This window comes from Aulonocara sp. 'chitande type north' Nkhata Bay, linkage group LG6 (assembly GCF_057382095.1).
Source record: "Aulonocara sp. 'chitande type north' Nkhata Bay isolate Kocher_YH1m ecotype deep benthic linkage group LG6, A_spYH_male_GT1.1, whole genome shotgun sequence".
NCBI classification, from domain to species: domain Eukaryota; kingdom Metazoa; phylum Chordata; class Actinopteri; order Cichliformes; family Cichlidae; genus Aulonocara; species Aulonocara sp. 'chitande type north' Nkhata Bay.
Window position 1 is genome coordinate 36,114,276 of NC_141349.1, and position 20,022 is coordinate 36,134,297.

General features: G+C 42.4%; 1 protein-coding gene across 1 annotated transcript in view; it reads left to right on the top strand.

The window, feature by feature from the left end:
* Positions 1-1,983: 1,983 nt before the first annotated feature.
* The window catches only part of LOC147328382 (BCL11 transcription factor A-like), a 33,052-nt gene continuing 15,013 nt past the window's right edge, over positions 1,984-20,022 (top strand). The window contains exons 1-2 of the mRNA XM_086296704.1: positions 1,984-2,309; positions 4,907-5,299. Coding sequence (XP_086152830.1) covers positions 2,255-2,309; positions 4,907-5,299 — 448 coding nt within the window. The 5' untranslated portion in view covers positions 1,984-2,254. The remainder of the gene's footprint in view (positions 2,310-4,906; positions 5,300-20,022) is intronic.

Here is a 20,022-nt window from a genome sequence, read left to right on the forward strand (position 1 = left end):
TCAACACTGCTGTGTCTTGGCCTCAAGGTGGCGCAATGCGCTCATGTAGGAAAAGATGAGGTTATGTAATATAGACAGCGAACCATGAGTGGCCCATATTAGGTGGATGATGGATCATTTATTTTGGGCAGTGACTCGATAATTAAATTGAGTTGGCATATAAATTACAGTCGTAAGACTGGAAACGCTGAAAGTATAATAATAGGAAATTAAATGCATGCATTGTATATAAATGATACGATTTGATTATATTTGCATTGAAACTTTTTAAAATTACAATGTAGCTGCTATGTTAGTATTTCAATGTTTTAGATTAAGCGCTAGAGTGAGTAATCTACTGGTTTCCAGCTCCGTATAATTATGTTAGGACACAGCTTATGATAGTCTATTAAAGGTCAGTCTTGTGTTGAACCACTAGATGGAGCCAAAGTACTGTGCTGTGATTTCGATGCCGACGTAAATTCAATTGTTGAGCCTGATTAGGAAGCTAGTATATAATCAACAAAATAAAAGCAAACCATTTTTAAAAGTATGGGTGCTGTTAAGGTCCTCCGGCTTTATTTGCGTTAAGTTAGAGAAGGGGCTTTTATGCGATTCTAATAAACTTTATTCATCATGAAACCAAAATAAATGAAAAAAGAATTGCCCAGCATCTTTTCGGCTGTTCTGTAACTGCATAACGACATACGAAGGTCAGGTGAGAGAGTATAGGGTATAAACCTGCCCATCAGGCCACCGTAATCCACTTGACACACACTGTTTTTGTTGGACATGCCCCCTATAGGTTCCATTAGTCATGAATTACTAGCTTTGTTTAAAAGCAAGCGCACTTGACTGTACACGTTAATCCAATCTGATCACTGGAAAACTTGGAAAAAATTAAAATCCCACATTGGCTTCAGCCATAATGAATGGGCCCAATATTTAAATGCAACAGCTGAATGAATGAAGCTGAGACTTAAGTTTTATCGGTGAGTTATAAAATTCCATTAGGTCTGGAATGCATAATATTACTTTTTTTTATTTTATTTATTTTGTTGTTGTTGTTGTTGTTGTTGTTAAGTATTTCAGAATGCTTTACTGAAATGTTGCTTACCTGTAACATAAATTAGACCTTTGGAGTGGATAAGAGTTAAATCCACGTTTCTCTTCAGTTTTGGAATACAGGCTCAGGTGCATTACACAAGCTGACAGATTACAAATTGTTTTGTAAATCAAAGCACGTTACACTCTAACTCTAATATCTTTTTTCCCTTTCTTTATCTTTTACACGTCCACCATCGAAACAAAACGAGTACATTATATCTAAATATATTCTTATATTTAAGTATATTATATAAAACTATTTATGAATCTCATTTCACATTATTTTAATTGCAGGTAGTTAACTTTAGGTTTCCCTGTATACAAGGCAAAAGCCCAGAGAGAATGGCCGGTCTATCACCACTTCTCAAGAAAGCAAACAAATTAAACAAATTCAGCAACAACAACAAAAAACAGAGTTTAGTTCATCCTGTCGGAGAATAACATTTCAATTAGTTTAGCTCAAGAAGGCCGACTGAAATAAAAACACTTTATTCAGTGTTAATGACATTTCCAGTCTGCACTGTAAATTTGCATAAAGACTGCATATTCATAGTGGCTTGAAAAAACCCCCAACAACAACTAATAAACACGAGTGCAAGAGCTGGGTTTATCCACCACTACATCCTTGTTACATACGCTCTTTGGTTCACGCGCTTTTTACTGCTTTCCTTGTAAAACAGTGTCTCTCTTTCTCTCCCTCGCTCTCCCTCTTAGCCCAGCCCCCTTGATCCCCTTCGTCCATTGGTGTCTTCGGGGTCTCCCTTTTTTCTCTTCTCTTCCATAGGTAGTCCATAATGAGTGTCCATTGGCTTTTATTATGACTTGTCCCCCTCCCACTGGCCGCCTTCGCCCTGCCCATGTTTTGTATGTCTCAGTTCGTCCAGCGCCTGACGTTCAAGTTCGCAGAACGTCACGTCCGCACTTGAACTTGCAGCGCAGGGGGCTTCACTATACCCCCATCACTCTCTCTTTGCAAAAAAGTCATGAAGAGCTCCGCACAGCCCGCACCGCACTACTCCTCACCCTCTGTATGATCCGCAGCTCATTGCTTTTTTTTTTTCCCTTGTTGGCTGTCAGACGCATCAATGAAGATATTTCATTTGGAGTTTACCTTGTAGGAAAGGATTTCCCAATGTGAACTCAGCTGAAAATCCGTCACTAAACCAACATGTCTCGCCGCAAGCAGGGCAAACCCCAGCACTTGAGCAAACGGGAGTTTTCGCGTAAGTGGAGATACATTGCATTTCGACTTAATTTCATTGGTTTTTCCTCTCGGTGACCCATCTTTTTCTGTATACGGCAACTTTCTTTTAATACTTAGGATACGTCCACCGCTGTCCTGACTAAAATGACAAATCGCAAACATATCCAAGACTACAGGTTATCTTTATAATCATCACGAGGTCTTCTATAGGAAGTTTTGGAGCAGCGTGACAGGGAAGCTCAACTTGTGTTGGTTAACGCGTTGTATAACACAGCCTTCAAGGTTTCTTTCGCCATTAAAGGGCATGCATGAGCTTTATGGCCAGAGACCTTTGCAGACCTTTGAAGGCGGCACAGAGTTACAACTGCTGCCATTCACTTAAGTTTCCATGTGCACCTTTTGAAGCCACAGCACTACTACAGTGCAGGTCCTTTTTAACTGTAAAAATGCATTTACAAAGGTCCTAGTTGGTTTGGACACAGGGAAGTGTTTACACACACACACACACACACAGACACACACACACACTTGTCCGAAGCGCAAAGACCTCGTGTGCGTTACCTACAAGGAATGCAGTTTCTTTGCAACAATTTTTTCACCGCTGGCGTTTAAACACGGCATATCCAATCCATTTGTATCCATAAATTGCATAAATACGCAGAAATCTCCGTGCGCGACACTGTTTTGAGATGAAGGAAGAGAAAAGAAGGACAGTTGTTTTACGCGCGTGTAAAACTGCAGGGCATTGATTTTGATTGAATGTCACATTCTTCGCACAGTTTAGACCAATTGTTGTTTGCCGAAGAATTATTTCGCTCCATTCGTCGGTTAAGAGCTTTATCAGTATATTGCTTTATCAATGCACTCTTCGCGCGTCAGTAAATGCGGAGACGTTTCCAGACTAGATAGGCTGTTTAAGTGTAAGTTAGAGATCGAAATGAACAACCTGTGCTTTTCTTTTATCTTTATTCTTGTATATATTTCTGCATGCTCTTCTTATTGCCGCTGAAACAAATTATGCTCTGGCAACATTTATTCTAAAGCTGTCAGATGGGTTGCCAGTGGGGGGCGCAATTTGATTGTAGTCCTACAGGCCACTCGTGAACTTGAACTTGATCCACTTTATCCTGTCCTGCTTGACCAAGCTCATGCACAGGATCGGTTCAGCAGCAGTAGGTTATTACATATTTTATGTTCTCTTGAATGTATTCATATTTTTTCTAAAGGTACACTAAAGGTACAATATTCCCCACATTCAAAGAGGATCCAGAAATAAAGTGTTTACAAAGAAACAGTTACAGACCTTAAATTATGAAGAAAAAATGACCAAAGAGTATAAATATGCTTTTGTTTAATGACATGAAGATTTTGCTTTTGACCAGTATAATTCTGTTATTGGTTATGACCCAAATCTGTTTAATTTACTTTGGAATATTAATTGTTTTTTTTTAATTATTGCAAAATAAATAAGACTGCATGAAAACACTGCAAAATTCTGTTCTAGTGCTAATTGTCAGCTTTTGTGTTGCAAAAAGGCACCATTAGAAATTTAAGTAGGCACTTCCTTTTAATTTTTGCATTTATTTTAAAATGAAAATAATCCCTTTGGTGTTTTCAACGAGGGACTGTAGAATACAATGAATGATCTGCCGGTATTACAGGGAGTCATAATACTCTAAAACAGTAAAAAAAGACCTAATGATTTTTCTGATAGTGGAAGAGACCTGCTGCTGTAACCCAGTGGGAAACCTTCGCCTAAACTACTTTAAATTCTAGCACAGTGTGATATCAGAAAAAAAAAACACATTATATTTTAGCTTTCAAAGTTATTCACATCACTCTTGCTTGACATCAGAATGAGATTATTTGGTTTGAAGAAAATCTTTCCACCTAAACCAATCTCATACACCTTGTATGTGTCCATGGCATAAGCTGGTTAAGATAAGTAAAATAGGGGTGAATTCCCTCATCTTTAATGCAACTCAACATACAAGTAACAGGGCCTATCTTGCATAGTCCCTCACCACCTTCTCATCTGACCTGATATAGAATTAAAGCTTGAACCGGCGGCAAGAATTCATCACATCTTATCTCAACATCCCAGTCGGGGCGCCAAGTGTCGTTTACCATGTGGCTAGATGACTTCTTTTAAAATGCTCTCTCTGCTCACTCTCTCTCTCTCTCTCTTTCTCTCGCTCTACTTCAGGGACCTACTCCACATCCAACCCCTCAATGTCTAACCTTGGTTCACGAGATCCCAGCACTTTTAACGAAATGGGGTCCAATCATCTTGAACTCAAATTAGAATCTATTTTTTGATTCTCAGAGGTGTTAGGTTCATTAAAAAAGCGAGATTGGCAGCACAATAAAGAGGGTCAAGCAACTTAATCGTTTGACTGCTGCCTGCGAGCTGAACATGTCAGTCCTTATCGAAGCTGTCTGTGTGCTCTTTCTTCCTTTCTGCCTTCTTTCTTTCCTAAAAATCCCATCTGCACATATACTCCTCGGCTTTATTCCTTTACAAGAAAATATAATAACAGTGTATGTAAACTCAGAAAAATATCAATTCTCGCTTCACTACATGTCACAACTGTCTTTCTTCTTTTCCTTATCCAGCTGAGCCGCTCTCAGGTGTTTTACCAGAAGAAGACTCTCAGGACTCCCCCAGCCTGGGAGTGGCTCAGGGCGAGCCCCTAAAAGGGGACCAGGACCTGCTGACCTGCGGCCAGTGCCACTCTCGCTTCCCCTTAGCTGACATCCTGCTTTTCATTGAACACAAACGGAGGCAGTGCCACGGTAGCCTCTGTGTGGACAAACCTCTGGATAGGCCACCATCCTCCCCACTCGCCTCTCCTCTTTCCACATCCTCATCACACTCGCGGACCCAACATCAGCACCAAAGGAGGGTGCGTCAACCTGTCGAGGTGGCTGTTCAGGTGTCACCGCAGGATGAGGATTGTTTATCTGCACCCTTGCAAGGAATAATCCCTAAGCAGGAGAATATGACAGGTAAACACACTGGAAGCTTAACATGGCTGCCATGCAAGAGTAAACAGATGAGCAGGAGAAATTTGCATTCAAGTGTGAATAGAGTCTTGAAGCTCTAGATTGTGTGGAGTGGGTCACACTTTTAAGGTTCATAGGCAGTTTATCACAGAAGACAACAAATACTCGCTGAAATTTCCCTTCTAGTAGTGAGGATGTGTCCAATCAACGTAACCTGACGGCGAAATGTCTGCTGCTACATTTAGGAGTTGCGAATTTCCCTCAGTAGAGTCATGAATACACATGAAGATTAATAAGGATATTGATAAAAGGCACCGAAAAAGACGCATGGAGACAGACAAAGAAACAGATTATAAAAAGACAGAGAAAGAAGAGATCAGTTTCTTTTGGTTTGTTGCTGCATCACAGATGTGCTCAGATCCTTTGGACTTCACATTCTCTCTCATGTGGTCGCGAGAGATGTATCTCTATCCCTGCCTGGCTTATTACACTGCCATATCTCTTGTACCCTCAAATATGCGCCTGCTGAAGCTCACTGTGATTCTAAAATTAAAGAGATAGGAAAGAATGTAATTACGTTGATCTGTCAAGGAAGAACTGTTTATTTGAGGAACACTACAGCCACTAATTGTCAGTGTTTTTCTTGATTTGAGTAATTAAGGACTTCTTAAGGCAGCTAGTTGGTTTGTTGGTTGTCCACTGGGGCTAAATGAGGCTGTTGTGAAAACATGAGTTGCTGTGCAAACAAGCATGGGTCCCTTATGACTGGTTTTATAGAGTGGAGTTTGATTTTGACCAGCCCATTTTGATGTTTATTCATTTCCTTTAACAGATCTGATAGCATGTGCCAGACTGCGCTGATTGCCTGGGCAGTTGTGATTGAATTTGAAGCCAATTCAGGCTGAATGCATAGAGGGTAGTTTTCAATAATGAGCACTACTGTGCTGTATTAGTCAGCGCTTCAGCTTTGCAGATGGCATTGTAAAGGGCTACTGTTACTTGTTGTCAATGTTTTAGCACTCTGCCATACAGAATAACCACTGTTCATTAGTGTGCGGTTTGTTGAAAATCTTTCTCACAAACTGGGATGGACGCACACATGCTCAAAAAACACACATTCTTCTGACATGCCTCTTGGCCTTGTCAGCTGTTCGAACACGCCTTTCCTTGCTCACTTGGATCATCGTGCAATGGAGTTCACATGATATCATGAGGTCACTAACACTGTGCGAAGAGCTTTATTTATAGGTCTCATTTCTTTGGACATTGTGTAACAGTCAGGATTTCCTTGGGTTAATAATGAATAGGTTAAATTGACTGTATGTGGTGCAAGATTGCATCCTGTTGTGACGCCTCACCTCACCTTTTGTTATCATCCTGTTATAAAATCTGAGGTCAAAATTAACAGTCTGTGCTGCAGAGTCTGTGCAGGACATCATATCAGTTATATATGCATTGCATATAAGACGGCCTCGTCCCACCGCTTTTTTTTTTGTCCAAGATTGATGGATACAGACTGGCAGTGCCAGCGCGCCACCCCATACTCCATATGCTAGCTGCCATGTTCTCTTACCCTGCTCAGTTAGAGGCTGACACTGAGCTGAGGCATCTCAATATATACTGTTCCTATGCCTCAAGCCCAGTCCAATCCAGGCGAGTGTATGATGAATTACACCCTTAAAGATTTCCCTGCATCTTGCTCCCCTGCATCATTCAAATGAAAGTGACCCTTCCAATCTCCACCCCACTCCTGAAATATCACTTGACACGGACGGATTTCCATATGGACAGCAGTTTGCGAAGGCAGCGGCTCTGGCTAGGTTAAGGAAAGTTGCTGCTTGACTAAAGGGTGCTGACACCCAGAATGGCTGAACTTGTAGGTGGGGGGATATGAGAAGGGTGAGGGCTGAGGAATTAGGGGCAGTACGTAATAGACCGATAGCTCGAGATGAAGCTGTGCCCCTCAGTCTGTCTCTACAGGACAGCTGAGGCCGTCTGGGAGTCTCATGACTGCAGCTGGGGTTTGGGTCTGCAGTCTGGGGCTCTGAGCTGTTAGACGAGGGCAGAGCAGCCTGCGTACCGTCATTTGCATGATAAACAATTAAAGATATGCATAGAGACATCGTAGCTTGTCTACAGACCACGGTTGTCCCAGAAATAGAGCAGATGATGGCTTCTCAAGCAAATGTGATTGCAGCGTATAAAGCTGCTTTTATTTCCCAGCATAAAATTGCTATTAAAGAGACAAACCGGTAAAGTGGATTCAAAGTTTTCATTTACATTAATTATTTCATGGAGTAAACGCAATTGTTATTAGCACAATAAATAAATTAGAGTCTAGTCTTTATAAATTAGATACACAACCACAGTGCATATTGTCTTCTTCTTGACCTATTTACAAGAAATTACAAGAAAAGATTGCATGAATTTTGTACCACATTTTTTGAGGTATTATTACTACATTGTTCTGCCCTGTATTTATCCATCCCAGCATTAGCACCCTTTTGAATTCTCACCAGTGTAGCCACGTGTGTTAATGAGGCCACTGCAACTGTGGAAATCGACCACCATCTCACACTTCAGCTTCTTTCCAGCGCCCTGCCTCCATTGTAACCTGGACTCTGAATCGATACTGAGTCAATTACGGCAGCCACCTTTCACCCTTTTTTCTCTATGAGGAAGAAAACATTCAAACAACAGAGAAGCATTTCTTGCAACACCTCTGTGGCTGTGGAGCATTTTCTTGCAGCAGCTTGCCTGTCCTGTTTCTCCCCGTGTGTTGTGGAGACAAAGGTATTTAGCAGGCTCCATATTGGCATTGTGCCACCTTTCTCCAATATCCCCTCCTTCACCAAGCAAATACATATACACACAGGGTGCCTGTCATGCAGAACTGGGGGGCTGGGCAGTGCGTGGAGATTGTGCATTAGTGGCGGCGGTGGGGGGTGGGGGTGGGGGGCTCCTTGGTAGCGATATCTTTTCCTGTGTCCAGTGTGCATATGCGTCAGCAGACATATGGGTCACTGTGCAAGTTTATATCCGGTGCTTTTGTTTGGGTGATCACTTTAATTGATACTGAAAAGGCAAAGATGCGTGCTGCTGCAATGATTGGACACCAGCTAATATTTTAACATAAGGACTCCATTGTCTGTAAAAAGTGACTCTAATTTGATCCTACAGTCGCTTTGGGCTGTGATAAAATCAGTCCTATTTTTGGCAGTGGGCTCCACTACGTTTTAATGAAGGTGAACAGGAGTGGTTTTTAGGATGAATTTTTCATGGAGGACATTTTTGTATGCTGAAGCCAAGCTCTAAACACCCACAAATGTTGTCAGTGGAAATTCGTCAGCCTTTGTTGTTGGATTAAATGTTAGTGGTTCTGGCTGTATTCAAGTCTACTGAGTGTTTACATCTTGAGTGCGGATGCTGTGAAACTAATGTACGTGTAAATGTGTACATTTATGTGTGTATAAGTGTGGTTTTGACCACTTAAAATGTTTATAGGTTTCCGTGTGTGTGTAAAAGTGTGTGTGTCTTGCTGTTTGTAGCTTTACTACCCTGGGCGTGCAGGCTGAACATGAAAGAGTCTTTGACTTGGCAAGCCTTGCCTGAGGACACCCCTCTGAGGACTATGCCAGGCCAGACTTGGCACACAGCAGTGGGCCTGAGGGACAGGCCGGGCCTAAATGTGTGTGTCTAAGAGGGAGTTAGAGGAGGTGTGTCTGTTTTGTGGGTTTAGGAGGCAAAACGTATGGTGAGGTGGTGGCTATGACTGACAGTGGGAGTGTGTGAAGTTAAGAGCAGGTATGCAGTAGATTGTGCGTGCTGTCCTCAGGGCCTCCTGGCTTGGACTTCCTGTGCCTCTGTTTGTCTTCTAACAACTCCGGCATCACAGCCTCGGGCCATTCAGGTGGAGGCTAGCTGAAATATGCACACACACACACACATCTACACACACAAACATGCATGTGAACATTCAAAAATAGGCTCCCACAAATGCATGCACGCACCCACAGATGCACACACACCTGTTCTATGAACACAACAGTGCACACGCCTCCTTTAAAGATGCACACATATGCTACAGTGCACACATACAGTGTAAACCCCCTCCTGTGAACCTGTGTTTTGTCTGTAATAAATGTGTTACGGTAGAGGCCCCATGATGTGTTGTGAGTTGATGAGATCTGTCAGAAACATATGATCCTTATTTTACCCCCCTCCCCTCTGTCCCTCCCACTCTCTTCCGCTTAGCCTTTCCTCTCTGTCCCTATCTCTTTCTCTCCCTCCCTCGCTCACAGCCTCTCTCCACACATCGCTCCAGTAGTTTGTCTTGGGGGAGTGGAAACTGAAAGTTTTGGCTACATTAGTGTGTCTGCACCTCTTAAAGCCTTCCAACGTCCACTCTAGAGCTCATTCTCACTCTCGCAGATTTGGCTGCAGAGTGAGGCAGACATAAACACTCACACATACACTGCCTCCATCCATCCCCTTTACCCACTGTCAAACAAAGCTATACAACAGAAACATTCTTGTTTGTCTACAGCCACGTCATGCTGGATGAGAAAGTATCCTCAGAAATAAGCATGTCTTGCTGCTGTCCTGTCAATACTGTGGCAGGCAGTCACATCACGGGGTCAGAGGGCATCTGACAGCATCAGGGCCTGTCGTGCCAGCCGCCGGCTTCACCACCTGCAGGTTAATGACTTTATTTTTAGACAGAACAGAAACAGAGAAGAAAAAGTGTCTTTGATACAGCTGTTGCTCAGGAAGTGGCAGATGAGAGCAGAGAGGAGAGAAGTAGTATTTTAGGAAGTAGGCAGGTTAGTTTGAGGTGAGAATGGGAGCAGATTTGACAAAGTAATTTTCCCTTTGATATTTTCCTAAAAAAATACCCATTTTGTCATAATCCTGTAAGTCTTTATTTAGGTCACTGAAACCGAACCAGATTTGGAAATTTTGTATCTCTAAGAGTAACACACTATCACAGCTTCTATCTCTATGCAGAATGTCATCTCAACCTCTGATATTCCTTTTGTGACTGTAGCATTTAAGGGTGTAGTGCTGTTGGATGGTTGCTTTGTCTTTCTCCAACTGAAGGTGATAATTCTGAGGCCATGGGAGAGCCACAGTGACAAGGACATTGTGTTAGTCTGATCCCACTGATCCTGGTCACTATCTAGTTTCTTCCTCCACAGTCTGGCTCACTACAGGTTTCAGTGACAGTACTGACTTGTCAGAACTGTGAGTCTGTTGGTGTGTGTGTATCTATTTGTACATTTGAACTTGGTTGGATGGTTGCGGACACCTCAGTCTTGCCCACCTCATCTCAACCACAAAGTTACAGGACACAGGGCCTTTCTGTCTGATGCTGCACTCGTGAAAATTCCCAACCTTTATTCTTGGTATATTCCTTGGTGGGTGCTCAGAAATGCATTGCCTCCTAATAGCTCAAATTAACCATACATTTCATCTTAGATTCAAATCCCAGATCTTTTAAACATTCAGAAGATAGTTAATTCATTTACTTTTGAGAGTATCTTGATTTAGTCATTAGATTAAATTTAGGCTGTAAGGTGGTATCGGCACACTGCAGTTTGCTTTGCACACAAGCATACGAGCACAAGCTTGCACACAAATGAGAGTGATGCACACAAGGTGATCACTTATGCACGGATGCATGCATGCACACACATACTTCCACAACTGACCCCCAGCCATCATTCCACACAGACACACGCATGTACGCACACTCATAAATGCACACTCCTGTCCCAGGCACCCTTTACTTTTGCAGGCTGAATCTCACTGATAACATGCTGGCGCCCTCATTTAAATTTGAAGCGCTTCTTTAATCTTCAAAGGCCTGATTGCTTTATGAATATGCATGGACTGAGCTGACTCTCAGTTCATTACCTTGTTGTAAATTCTAATGACCATTAGGGCCCTGCACGGTAATTGCCAATTGTTTTGCATTTTTGATTAGCCCATTACCGAAGCACATTCTGAACATGTCTGCCCTGCCTGCCTGCCAGGCCACAGCAAGAATCGGAGGGAGGGGGAGAGAGAGATGAGAAAATATAAGAAGAGAGTGCAAGGGAACCTAGTGCGAAGGGTGGTGAAACACGGTTTAGGCAGCGTAAATTTTGAGGCTTGGCTCAAAGTGTTGTTTCGGGGGGAAAGTGGGGTGAGCTAGAAGGGGGCAAAAAAAAAGAAAGAAAAAGAAATGTAAAAGCTGTAGAATTGGATGTTCCCTAAGCAAGCTCCATCGTGCTTGTTTCTGCAGAGCTTGAGTGCAAGAGTGTGTACCTCACTGCATTTATGTCAGCATGCGTATTTGTTGACTCTGTGTGTGGATGTCAACTTTACTATGTGTATGTACCCAAGTTTGCGTGCAGCTGGATAGGGAGGGGTGCTGTGTTGGGAGCGGAGAGATTCTGATAGTGCATCCCAATGCACGTTGTGTCTGGGACTCATGAAAGATTGATGGTTCCTAGCAGAATGGCATCAGCCTGCTACAACTTGATAACATCTAATGGATAATTTAGCACTCTAAAACCTGCAGGCCAGTCCACCTCTCTAGAAGGCTAAAGAGGACAGCAGCTGCTGGGCTTTCGGGGCCGCTGCTGTGACTGTTTGTTGGAAAAATAAATGAGAACAAACAGAAAGATGTGTAAGAGAGGGAGTAAACGAGGCAGGAAGACAGAAATAAAATGCAGAAGTGTTTCTGTGACCACGATTTGAATATCTCAACTGTGTTGATTGCCCAGCTCCGGTCACAGCAACTTAAAAAAATAAAATAAAATAAAATAATGCATCTTAACTTGAAAATATTTCTAACACAGTCCTCACTAGCACTTCAGGAGCTAAACTAATCCAAATATCTCATTTAGAGCTTGTAGAGGTGGTTTACTGGACATGAAGCAAAAAAAAAAAAAAATCAAATTAAAGTAATTATAACCTTATTTTCCTTTTTCGCTCCTTGCTGCTACAGTTTCACAATTGTTGCTTCCAACTGTATTTATAGCAAAAAAAGCAGAGAATATAATTACAAATGGAAAAGTCATGTCACTGCATTTTTCTGTATGACAGACCACCCAGATATTTTGATCCATAAAATATTGCTTGTGTGAAGAGGGATACTTTCATTCAGTTATGATTCTTCTTCTCTCTCCCCTCGCTCTCCTTTTCTCCCTCTCATGTACCATTCATAATCTCCATAGTGTTTACACAGAGCTTCGAGGCCTACTGTCAGTCTCTTATTCCCAGACTATTAAGCTGTTGACAGTTTGGTTAATCGTCCCACAGTTTGACTTAAGGGGAATCAGAGAGAGGTCAGCAATGTCTGTCTCCAAGGTGTGTTGAGAAAGTGGCTTACATGTGTGCGCTCTGTGGCATGCCTTTTATTGGGAGTTTGTCTCATTTTGGATGGGTGGGTGAGCAAGCTGTCAGTTTGTCTTTGCCGTGGTTGTGGAGGAGCCCCAAACACATTACAGAAATGATCAAGATCTGGATCAGCTATAGCAAGTTCCTAGTTAGAGTTAATAGGCTGCCTGGATGGTTTATATGCAGCATACGGATGTTCATAGTCTCATTCACATGTGAGAGAGAGACATAACAGCATCAGCAGGAGCAGCAGCAAGGCCCAGTATGTCCAAAGGAGGCTTGGGCAGACAGCATGATAGATGGCTTTGTTAAAGGGTCCCAGGGTGTCCCCTGAACTTGAAGCACTCTGTTTATCTTGAATAGGAGACGCACATAGTATTGGGGGGCAGTGAGCAGGAGAGGGAGAAAGAGAATGATATAGCTTTCAGGGGAACGAAGAGGGGAGATTGCGGGCCGGGCTAGTGTCTGAGCAGGCCTGCATGGGGGTTGGGGAGGTTAAGGGGGGGTCGTGAGCAGGCACGGCTGCTGGAGAGACAGAGAGGAGGGAGGAGGGGTGGAGGGGAGGGGGGGGGAGCTTTCCTAGTAGCTGTCCATTAACAGATGAACTTGGCAATGGTCCAGGCCTCAAAGGTCTTGGGAGACAGACACACATGCACATATATTCACACATGCACACACATAGACAGATGTACACTTTCCTGGTACCTGCTCACTGTGGATGGAATGCCACCATGGTTCTTTTTTGTCCAGAGGCGAAACAGGACACGTCTCTGGTTCACCTATGTCAGAACCAGTTCAGACCGGTTAGTCAGCCAGGCCGAAGGAGGCAGACGGACGGGCCTTGTTGCTCAGCCCTCCTCTTCTCTCTCTATCCTCGTCCTCCTCCTCTGTTTTCCAGGCTTTAGTGGAAGGAACAGAGAGAACCTCTAACCTGAGGGCACAGGACAATGCAGAGGAGAGAAAAAAGAAGCGGGGGAGCGTGGGAACAAAGCGAGAGACGAATGGATCCGGTCGCAAACAGGGTGGGAAGAGGAGAGAAAAGTGTTTGGTTGTTGTTGGTGCTCTCCTCTTGATGGGGCAACATTAGCTTAACACCACTGCTGCTATTGTGTACTGAAAACATGACGGCAAACACGAGATTGGGGGAAAGAATTTGATGTGGAAAATGCACATAATGGACTGTTGTGCTGTGTGGGCGAAAAACCGCCTGTGTCAGTTGCAGCCATATTCCATATAGCATACTGTATGTGTCGGCGTTGATGAACGTGTTTGTCTGTGTGAGCTGTAAAAAATGTGGACGCAACTTCTCTCCTAATTATGACTCGGATGTGTCCCTCGAGTTTTGAGAGCAAGCTGTTCGCGATTCTACTTCAAATGTTCTCAGCTCACACACAAACCTTCCCTCAGCGTGGCAGATCAGAAGGCTCTGTCACATCACGAACATCTAAGGAATTCTCGGATGCCACATTTTTGTCACTTTATGATTGCAGGTTTTGAAAAAAACAGAGCCTCCCTCTTTAGAATATTTATGATTTTAATAAAATTGCTTCTGTGATTGACAAGATGTTTACATTTTTGGCCGCTCGCATACTCATAATTTTAAGTGAAAAGTGGGGTTATGACTCAAGCAGAAGTGCGTAATGCTAAGGTGAGAAAACTGACTTTTTTAAAAGGTGTGATACTTGTGTGAAAGGTTGGTTGTGAAGACGTGGGGATGTTTAAGAAAAGGAGTGGATTAGGTGTCACCTTTTCAGCTAGCCTTGCAGGTGTCTGCCACTCTTTTTTTTTTTTACCTGATGCCTGACTTTCTCTCCCTCACTTCTTCTTCTCTTCTTCTGTTCTCGCTCAGAGCCTTTTGTTATTTGATTATGACAAATGGACACCAGGGAAAATCTTTAAAGTTCAAGTGCAGATTTTCTTATCTTATCTTAATTGCAGTAATCTCTTTGATTTTTCCCCCCAAGTTTAGAAACAGTTGATGACTATAAATGCAATGATTTTATAAACAAGTTCACATTCGAATCCAAAAATAGACAAGTGTGATGTTTTAATATAAGGACAATAGATGTGATTATACGTACCCATCACATGCATGCTGCAGGAAAAATGTGGATAATATATATTTGCATGACTGTGAGTGTATGCACTTAATTGTCTACATGTAAATGTGTGCAATCCTATTTGCATGTATTTCACACATGCCCACATTAGTTTGTTATTTATAAAGAAGGTTCTTCTTTTTATCTTCCCCCTTTACTTTCAGCCTTCAAGCTATTGCTCTATTTCTTAGAAACATGTTTTCTTTCCCAAAAATCTTGTGTGGCTACTTTGGTGCTGAGGCCAAAAAAATATCTTGCTTTTATATGTGTGCGTGTGTGTGTGTGTGTGTGTGGGAGAGAGAGATGATGGCTGTTTTTATAATGCCCCCTGCAAATTTGCATATGTATATGTGCAGATTGTATGAGAAGAGCTCTCACACTTAGAGCAGTTGGATGGGGAGGGTGATGGGGGCTGCTGCAAGGGTTGTGTGTATGGTTTATGTGTGTGTGTGTATGTGTGTGTGTGTGTGTGTGTGTGTTAAAGGGGAGTCTTATTGGCGCTTTCACCCCCTCAGACAAAGCCGGCCACTACTCCCAGATGGTAGCCTGCTCTCTTCGGCCATGTGTCTGGTATTTGTATGTGTATGTATTTGTGTGTGTATGTGTGTGTGGACACAGACATCCAGAAAGACTGAGTGATGGAGAAATTTGTGAGTGTTTGTGTGCATGAGATTCAAGCAGATGCTGAGAGATGGCCATAACTTGAGTAAGCATACATAAAGACATCTAAAGACTGTGAGGCTTTAATTCATCCTTTGGATGGGTGTGGATGATGTGCATCTTGTTTGAAATGCATTGGAATACATAATTCAAGATAGATGGACAAGAAAACAGAAACGGATAATTTGAAGACTCAGGGATGGACAAAATGGGACAAAAAGATGGGATGGAGGAGGAGAGACAAAGATTGGTCATTTTTAAAGGTGATGACCTAGAGATGTCAATGGGCACCTCTCTAATGGGGTCAGCCTTGAAGACTAGGCGTCAGGATTATGTTTACCTCAACTATCTGCTGGGAAGCAAGACAATGAGTCAGGACCTACGAGTGTCTCTCATATGTCATGTAAAAAGTATTCAACTTGGCAAATAATTCTAACGGTATAGGAGTCCAGATATTCTATATGAAATCCTGCTTAAGGGTCTAAATCCTGGTGTCTCCCTGGGGGTGTATGTTAAAGCAAGCCTTCAGCCCTGTTAAGAAGGGGCTATCTATTGCTTGGACAGACTCCAGCTTCTCTGACCTTGATGTTTGTTTTCCTTGTATCCCCAGACATAAACATGCTTCTCGCATCCAGACACACAGACAGTCAGGAAGTTATCCTCGCTGATGTTTTTCTCTTGCATCTGGCTCCTATGTGAACACAGGACAGAAGTAGTGGGTTTGAAAATTTGTGTGCACGAGAACAAAGTCAGGCGAACACAAATGTTGTGTGAATTTTTCAGTGTGCATTTTTTTACACCCTCCACCACACACACAAACACACACACACGCCTCCGACTCAGGCCCTTCTCTTCTCTGAGACCTGTCAAACTGGTTCTCTTTCATTAAAGCAAAGCCCTTCTCCGTTTTCTTGACCAGGTAGTATTTTGTTATCAGACAAGAAACTAGATTCCCTTATGACAACCTTTTGCCCCACAGCTCAAAGTGCCAAGATAACTATTCCCTTTTTATACCTTTATTGAGGCAAGCCCTTCTCTGCTGGTGAACGGTCTGGCAGTGCTTTCTGTGCTGGACATGCCCTGTTCTCCCCAGGCTCTGGTACTGCATTGGTCTGCCAAGTTGCAGGGCCAGATTGCCTGTAATAGGCCTGCCATTTCCCTCTCATCATCTGTCAGCACTCTGGATCCAACTGCAGGGTCCAAAGAGGGCTACCACTCTCCAATTAAAAAGGTTAATTTGCCCTCGCCGATCTCTTCCGCCTCCCCCCCCCCCTACAGCTTTACTATGTCTTCATCAACACTCATTTGTGTCGGTGTAGCTTTCTTTTCTCTTTCTCTCTCATTTTACTTGGTTTCTGTAAATACTGCTTTAAGTTGAAAAGGTAAGACTGAATGGCCATTAACATATTTTTTGAGCCAGCATATGAATTAAATTGCTGTCAGTGGTTTCAAAGTGCTTTTGTAGCCTTGGCCAAGCAAATAATGTTAAATTCAGCAATCAGTCTTGAGCGCACAACTTCCTGCTTAATGTCACTTTGATTAACTGAGCAGTCTCAGTAGAGGATGCATGGGCTTAAAGAAAATATATTTACAGCTTTCTTGGAGAAACTAAGATGAGAAGATAATTGCAAATCTTGCTCATATCTATCTATCTATCTATCTATCTATCTATCTATCTATCTATCTATCTATCTATCTATCTATCTATCTATCTATCTATCTATCTATCTATCTATCTATCTATCTATCTATCTATCTATCTATCTATCTATCTATCTATCTATCTATCTATCTATCTCTGTCCAGAAGAGAGAGTCCTAAGAACAGCAAAGATACTGCGCAGGACCATAAAGCTCCCAGGCAGCTGGAAGAGCCCAGCTTGAAGTGGGGCGTGTACTTGTTTTGAAAAGTTTCCTCAAACTCAATCAAGCTTAACAAATACCAAAAACATCCTAAGCTTTACAGTAATTCTAGGAAGTCCATGAGATGACGGTGAAAATAAACACATGCCTGTCCAGTCAAATGAGGAGAAAGATTGACAGCTCTTTCCGTCTATATGGAGGCCATACTTCATTGTTATTATCCTCACACAGTGATGTCAGTCTCTTAAGCCTAAGTCAAACCTGAGTGGATGAGCAATGTGCAAGTGAGACTGAGAGCCACCTCATTTAAACAGATGGAGAGGAGTACTCCATCTCCAGTACGCTTGGTACTTTGGTATTTTCTTTTTTCCTCTCAGTTACCTCTTTCTCCCTGATCTTCGTAGTTCTCTTCAATGTTGCAATCTTTTTATCTTGGAGGGAACTCCTCCTCATCCTCTCCCTCCCTCCCTCCTTCCCTCCCTCTCTCTCTCTGTTTTTTTTTTTTGCCTTAAGCTTCAGCAGCGGTGTCACATGGCAAGATATACATGTGGACATGTCGCTTTGTGATCCCAAAGCTCAGGAAGGAAGCTGCCTCTAACCGCTGCCTGTGCTGCTGCATTCTGTCAGTTAGCACTGCCGTCAAAGCTCCATCCTCGCGTCCGGCCAGCACAGCTAATAAAATATTTGGTTTGTGGATCTTTTTGAGCAGGATATTGAGATAACTGAAATATAGATAACGCTGGATTTGGATTTGCACATTTCTCTTCATTTGTCATAACTCCTTTAGCCATGATTTTAATTATTTTAGACATTGGACAACTTTTGCCGTAAGTTATTCAGAAGCCTTTCTCCTTACATAATACAGCTATGGTAAAAAAATAAATTAAAAAAATTAGCTAAGCTAAGTTACAAAAATATGATTTTTTTTATTCTCACAAAATATAACACACGTTTGATGAGAAGTAAATTTAAATTAACGAAAAATTCAGCCTTGTCTGTACAGTTATTTTACCTAAATAAATCGGTTGTAGCAGCTGTGTCATCATCTGCTGTTGAGTATGAAAGCTGTTAAGTATAAATGAAATTGGGGGGTCATTCCTGGTAGTTTAAGTGATTAACATAAGCTAATGACTTTGGAAGGATGAACAGGAGGTGAAGATAAAGGGGGGGGGGGGGGGGGATGTTGTCTGGCTCCCTCACCCACCATTAAAGGCCTGCCCCTGGACTGAAAGAGTGGGCCAGTTTCCCATGCACGGGAAGCACACGCAGGCCCTCTTTGGTTACACAAAATGTCTGCCTGTATGGCTACGGAGAGAGATATTATTAGCGTTATTTTGCCGGAGTTATATGAGAGCATGGTGCTTTTAGGACCCCTTGTTTGAGTGGCTGACAGACACTTGAGTTTGTGCTGCAGATTAAATGAAATTTTAGCAGCTTTTTCTTGGGACTAGGCCATAAAACCACACAAAGGAAGCAGCTGCCACTAATGTAATCTAGAATGGGGTGCTGCAGTGTAAAGCTGTCCACCACTCTTTTGTTTTTCCATTCTTCTCTTCTTTGCAGCTCTTTATGCCTTTCTTGACACCCTTCAACTACACCCCTTCCTCTCCTGATAATATCCTTGTTCTCTCATTGCCTTTAATTCCTCTTTTCATCAGCTACCCCTCCATGTACTGTAGAGGTGATGAAACTGGGGGAGAGCAATAAAGGGCATGTGTTTTATGAGCAAACATATCTTTTTATGTCTTTATATATCTATACAGTGGTGTCAAAGGTACATGACACTTGGGTCATCTGCAAAGCATTCTCAGCCACCTTGGCTTTATTTTCTATAGGCCTACACCATATCAGCTAGAAATGTATGGAATGAGGAGCTATGCAGGTTAACCTTCTGCAAACAAAGTTAATTTTTCAGAATGAAACACAACCAGTCTGCTGACCCTTGTGTCAGTTGTCATGATTTCTCAAAATGACAAGGTGGATCTCGGGAATCTGAGAATTGAGAAAAAAATTCTGCGATTGTATGAGTAGCATGCGGAAGAAGCTGTGGAAGGAAGACTTGTTTGAAGTTGACGTTTGTATCAGCATAGCAAATTTTTTAACTGGCCGGCGATGCTTTACTCAAGTAGTAACTTCTGTAAATGAAGTTTTATAGTCTGTTAGAGAAGCAATGGCACAAACATCTGGCCCATAAATCTCAGGTGGTGCTGCAGAGTGCAGTCTGAGGAGCCAGTTCTATCTATCCCCTGATCAGCCATTAATCCAAATGTCTGCATTTCCACAAGCATTTATATAATGTTTACAAGAAGTCTTTCTATTGTAGGCATTGCACTGTGAAGTGCTTCTGTACTGTCTAATACATGTGAAAATAACCTGAAAGCACAGTTCAATGCATTGCTTCTGCAGTGTGCATACAGCAAGTATATGAGTTTGTATATTTCCTATGTTTTTTTTTGAATATGTCTTGCCACTGCCTGTTGAGGAATGTCTCAGCTCATTGGCCCTTTCTGTAAAGAAATAATGGCTTTGAGGTGGACTCAACCAGCCTGCCTCCCTGCCAGCTAGCTGTACATGCATGTGTCCTGTTCTGCAGCTGTTTGTGAATAAATCCTTCTGTCACTAAATGCACACAGGCTTTCGTCACCTGTCCTGCTTATCAACTCTTTTTGAGAAGTAAAAGCTCATTTTGGTATTTTTCGAAGACATCTTTTACTAGATT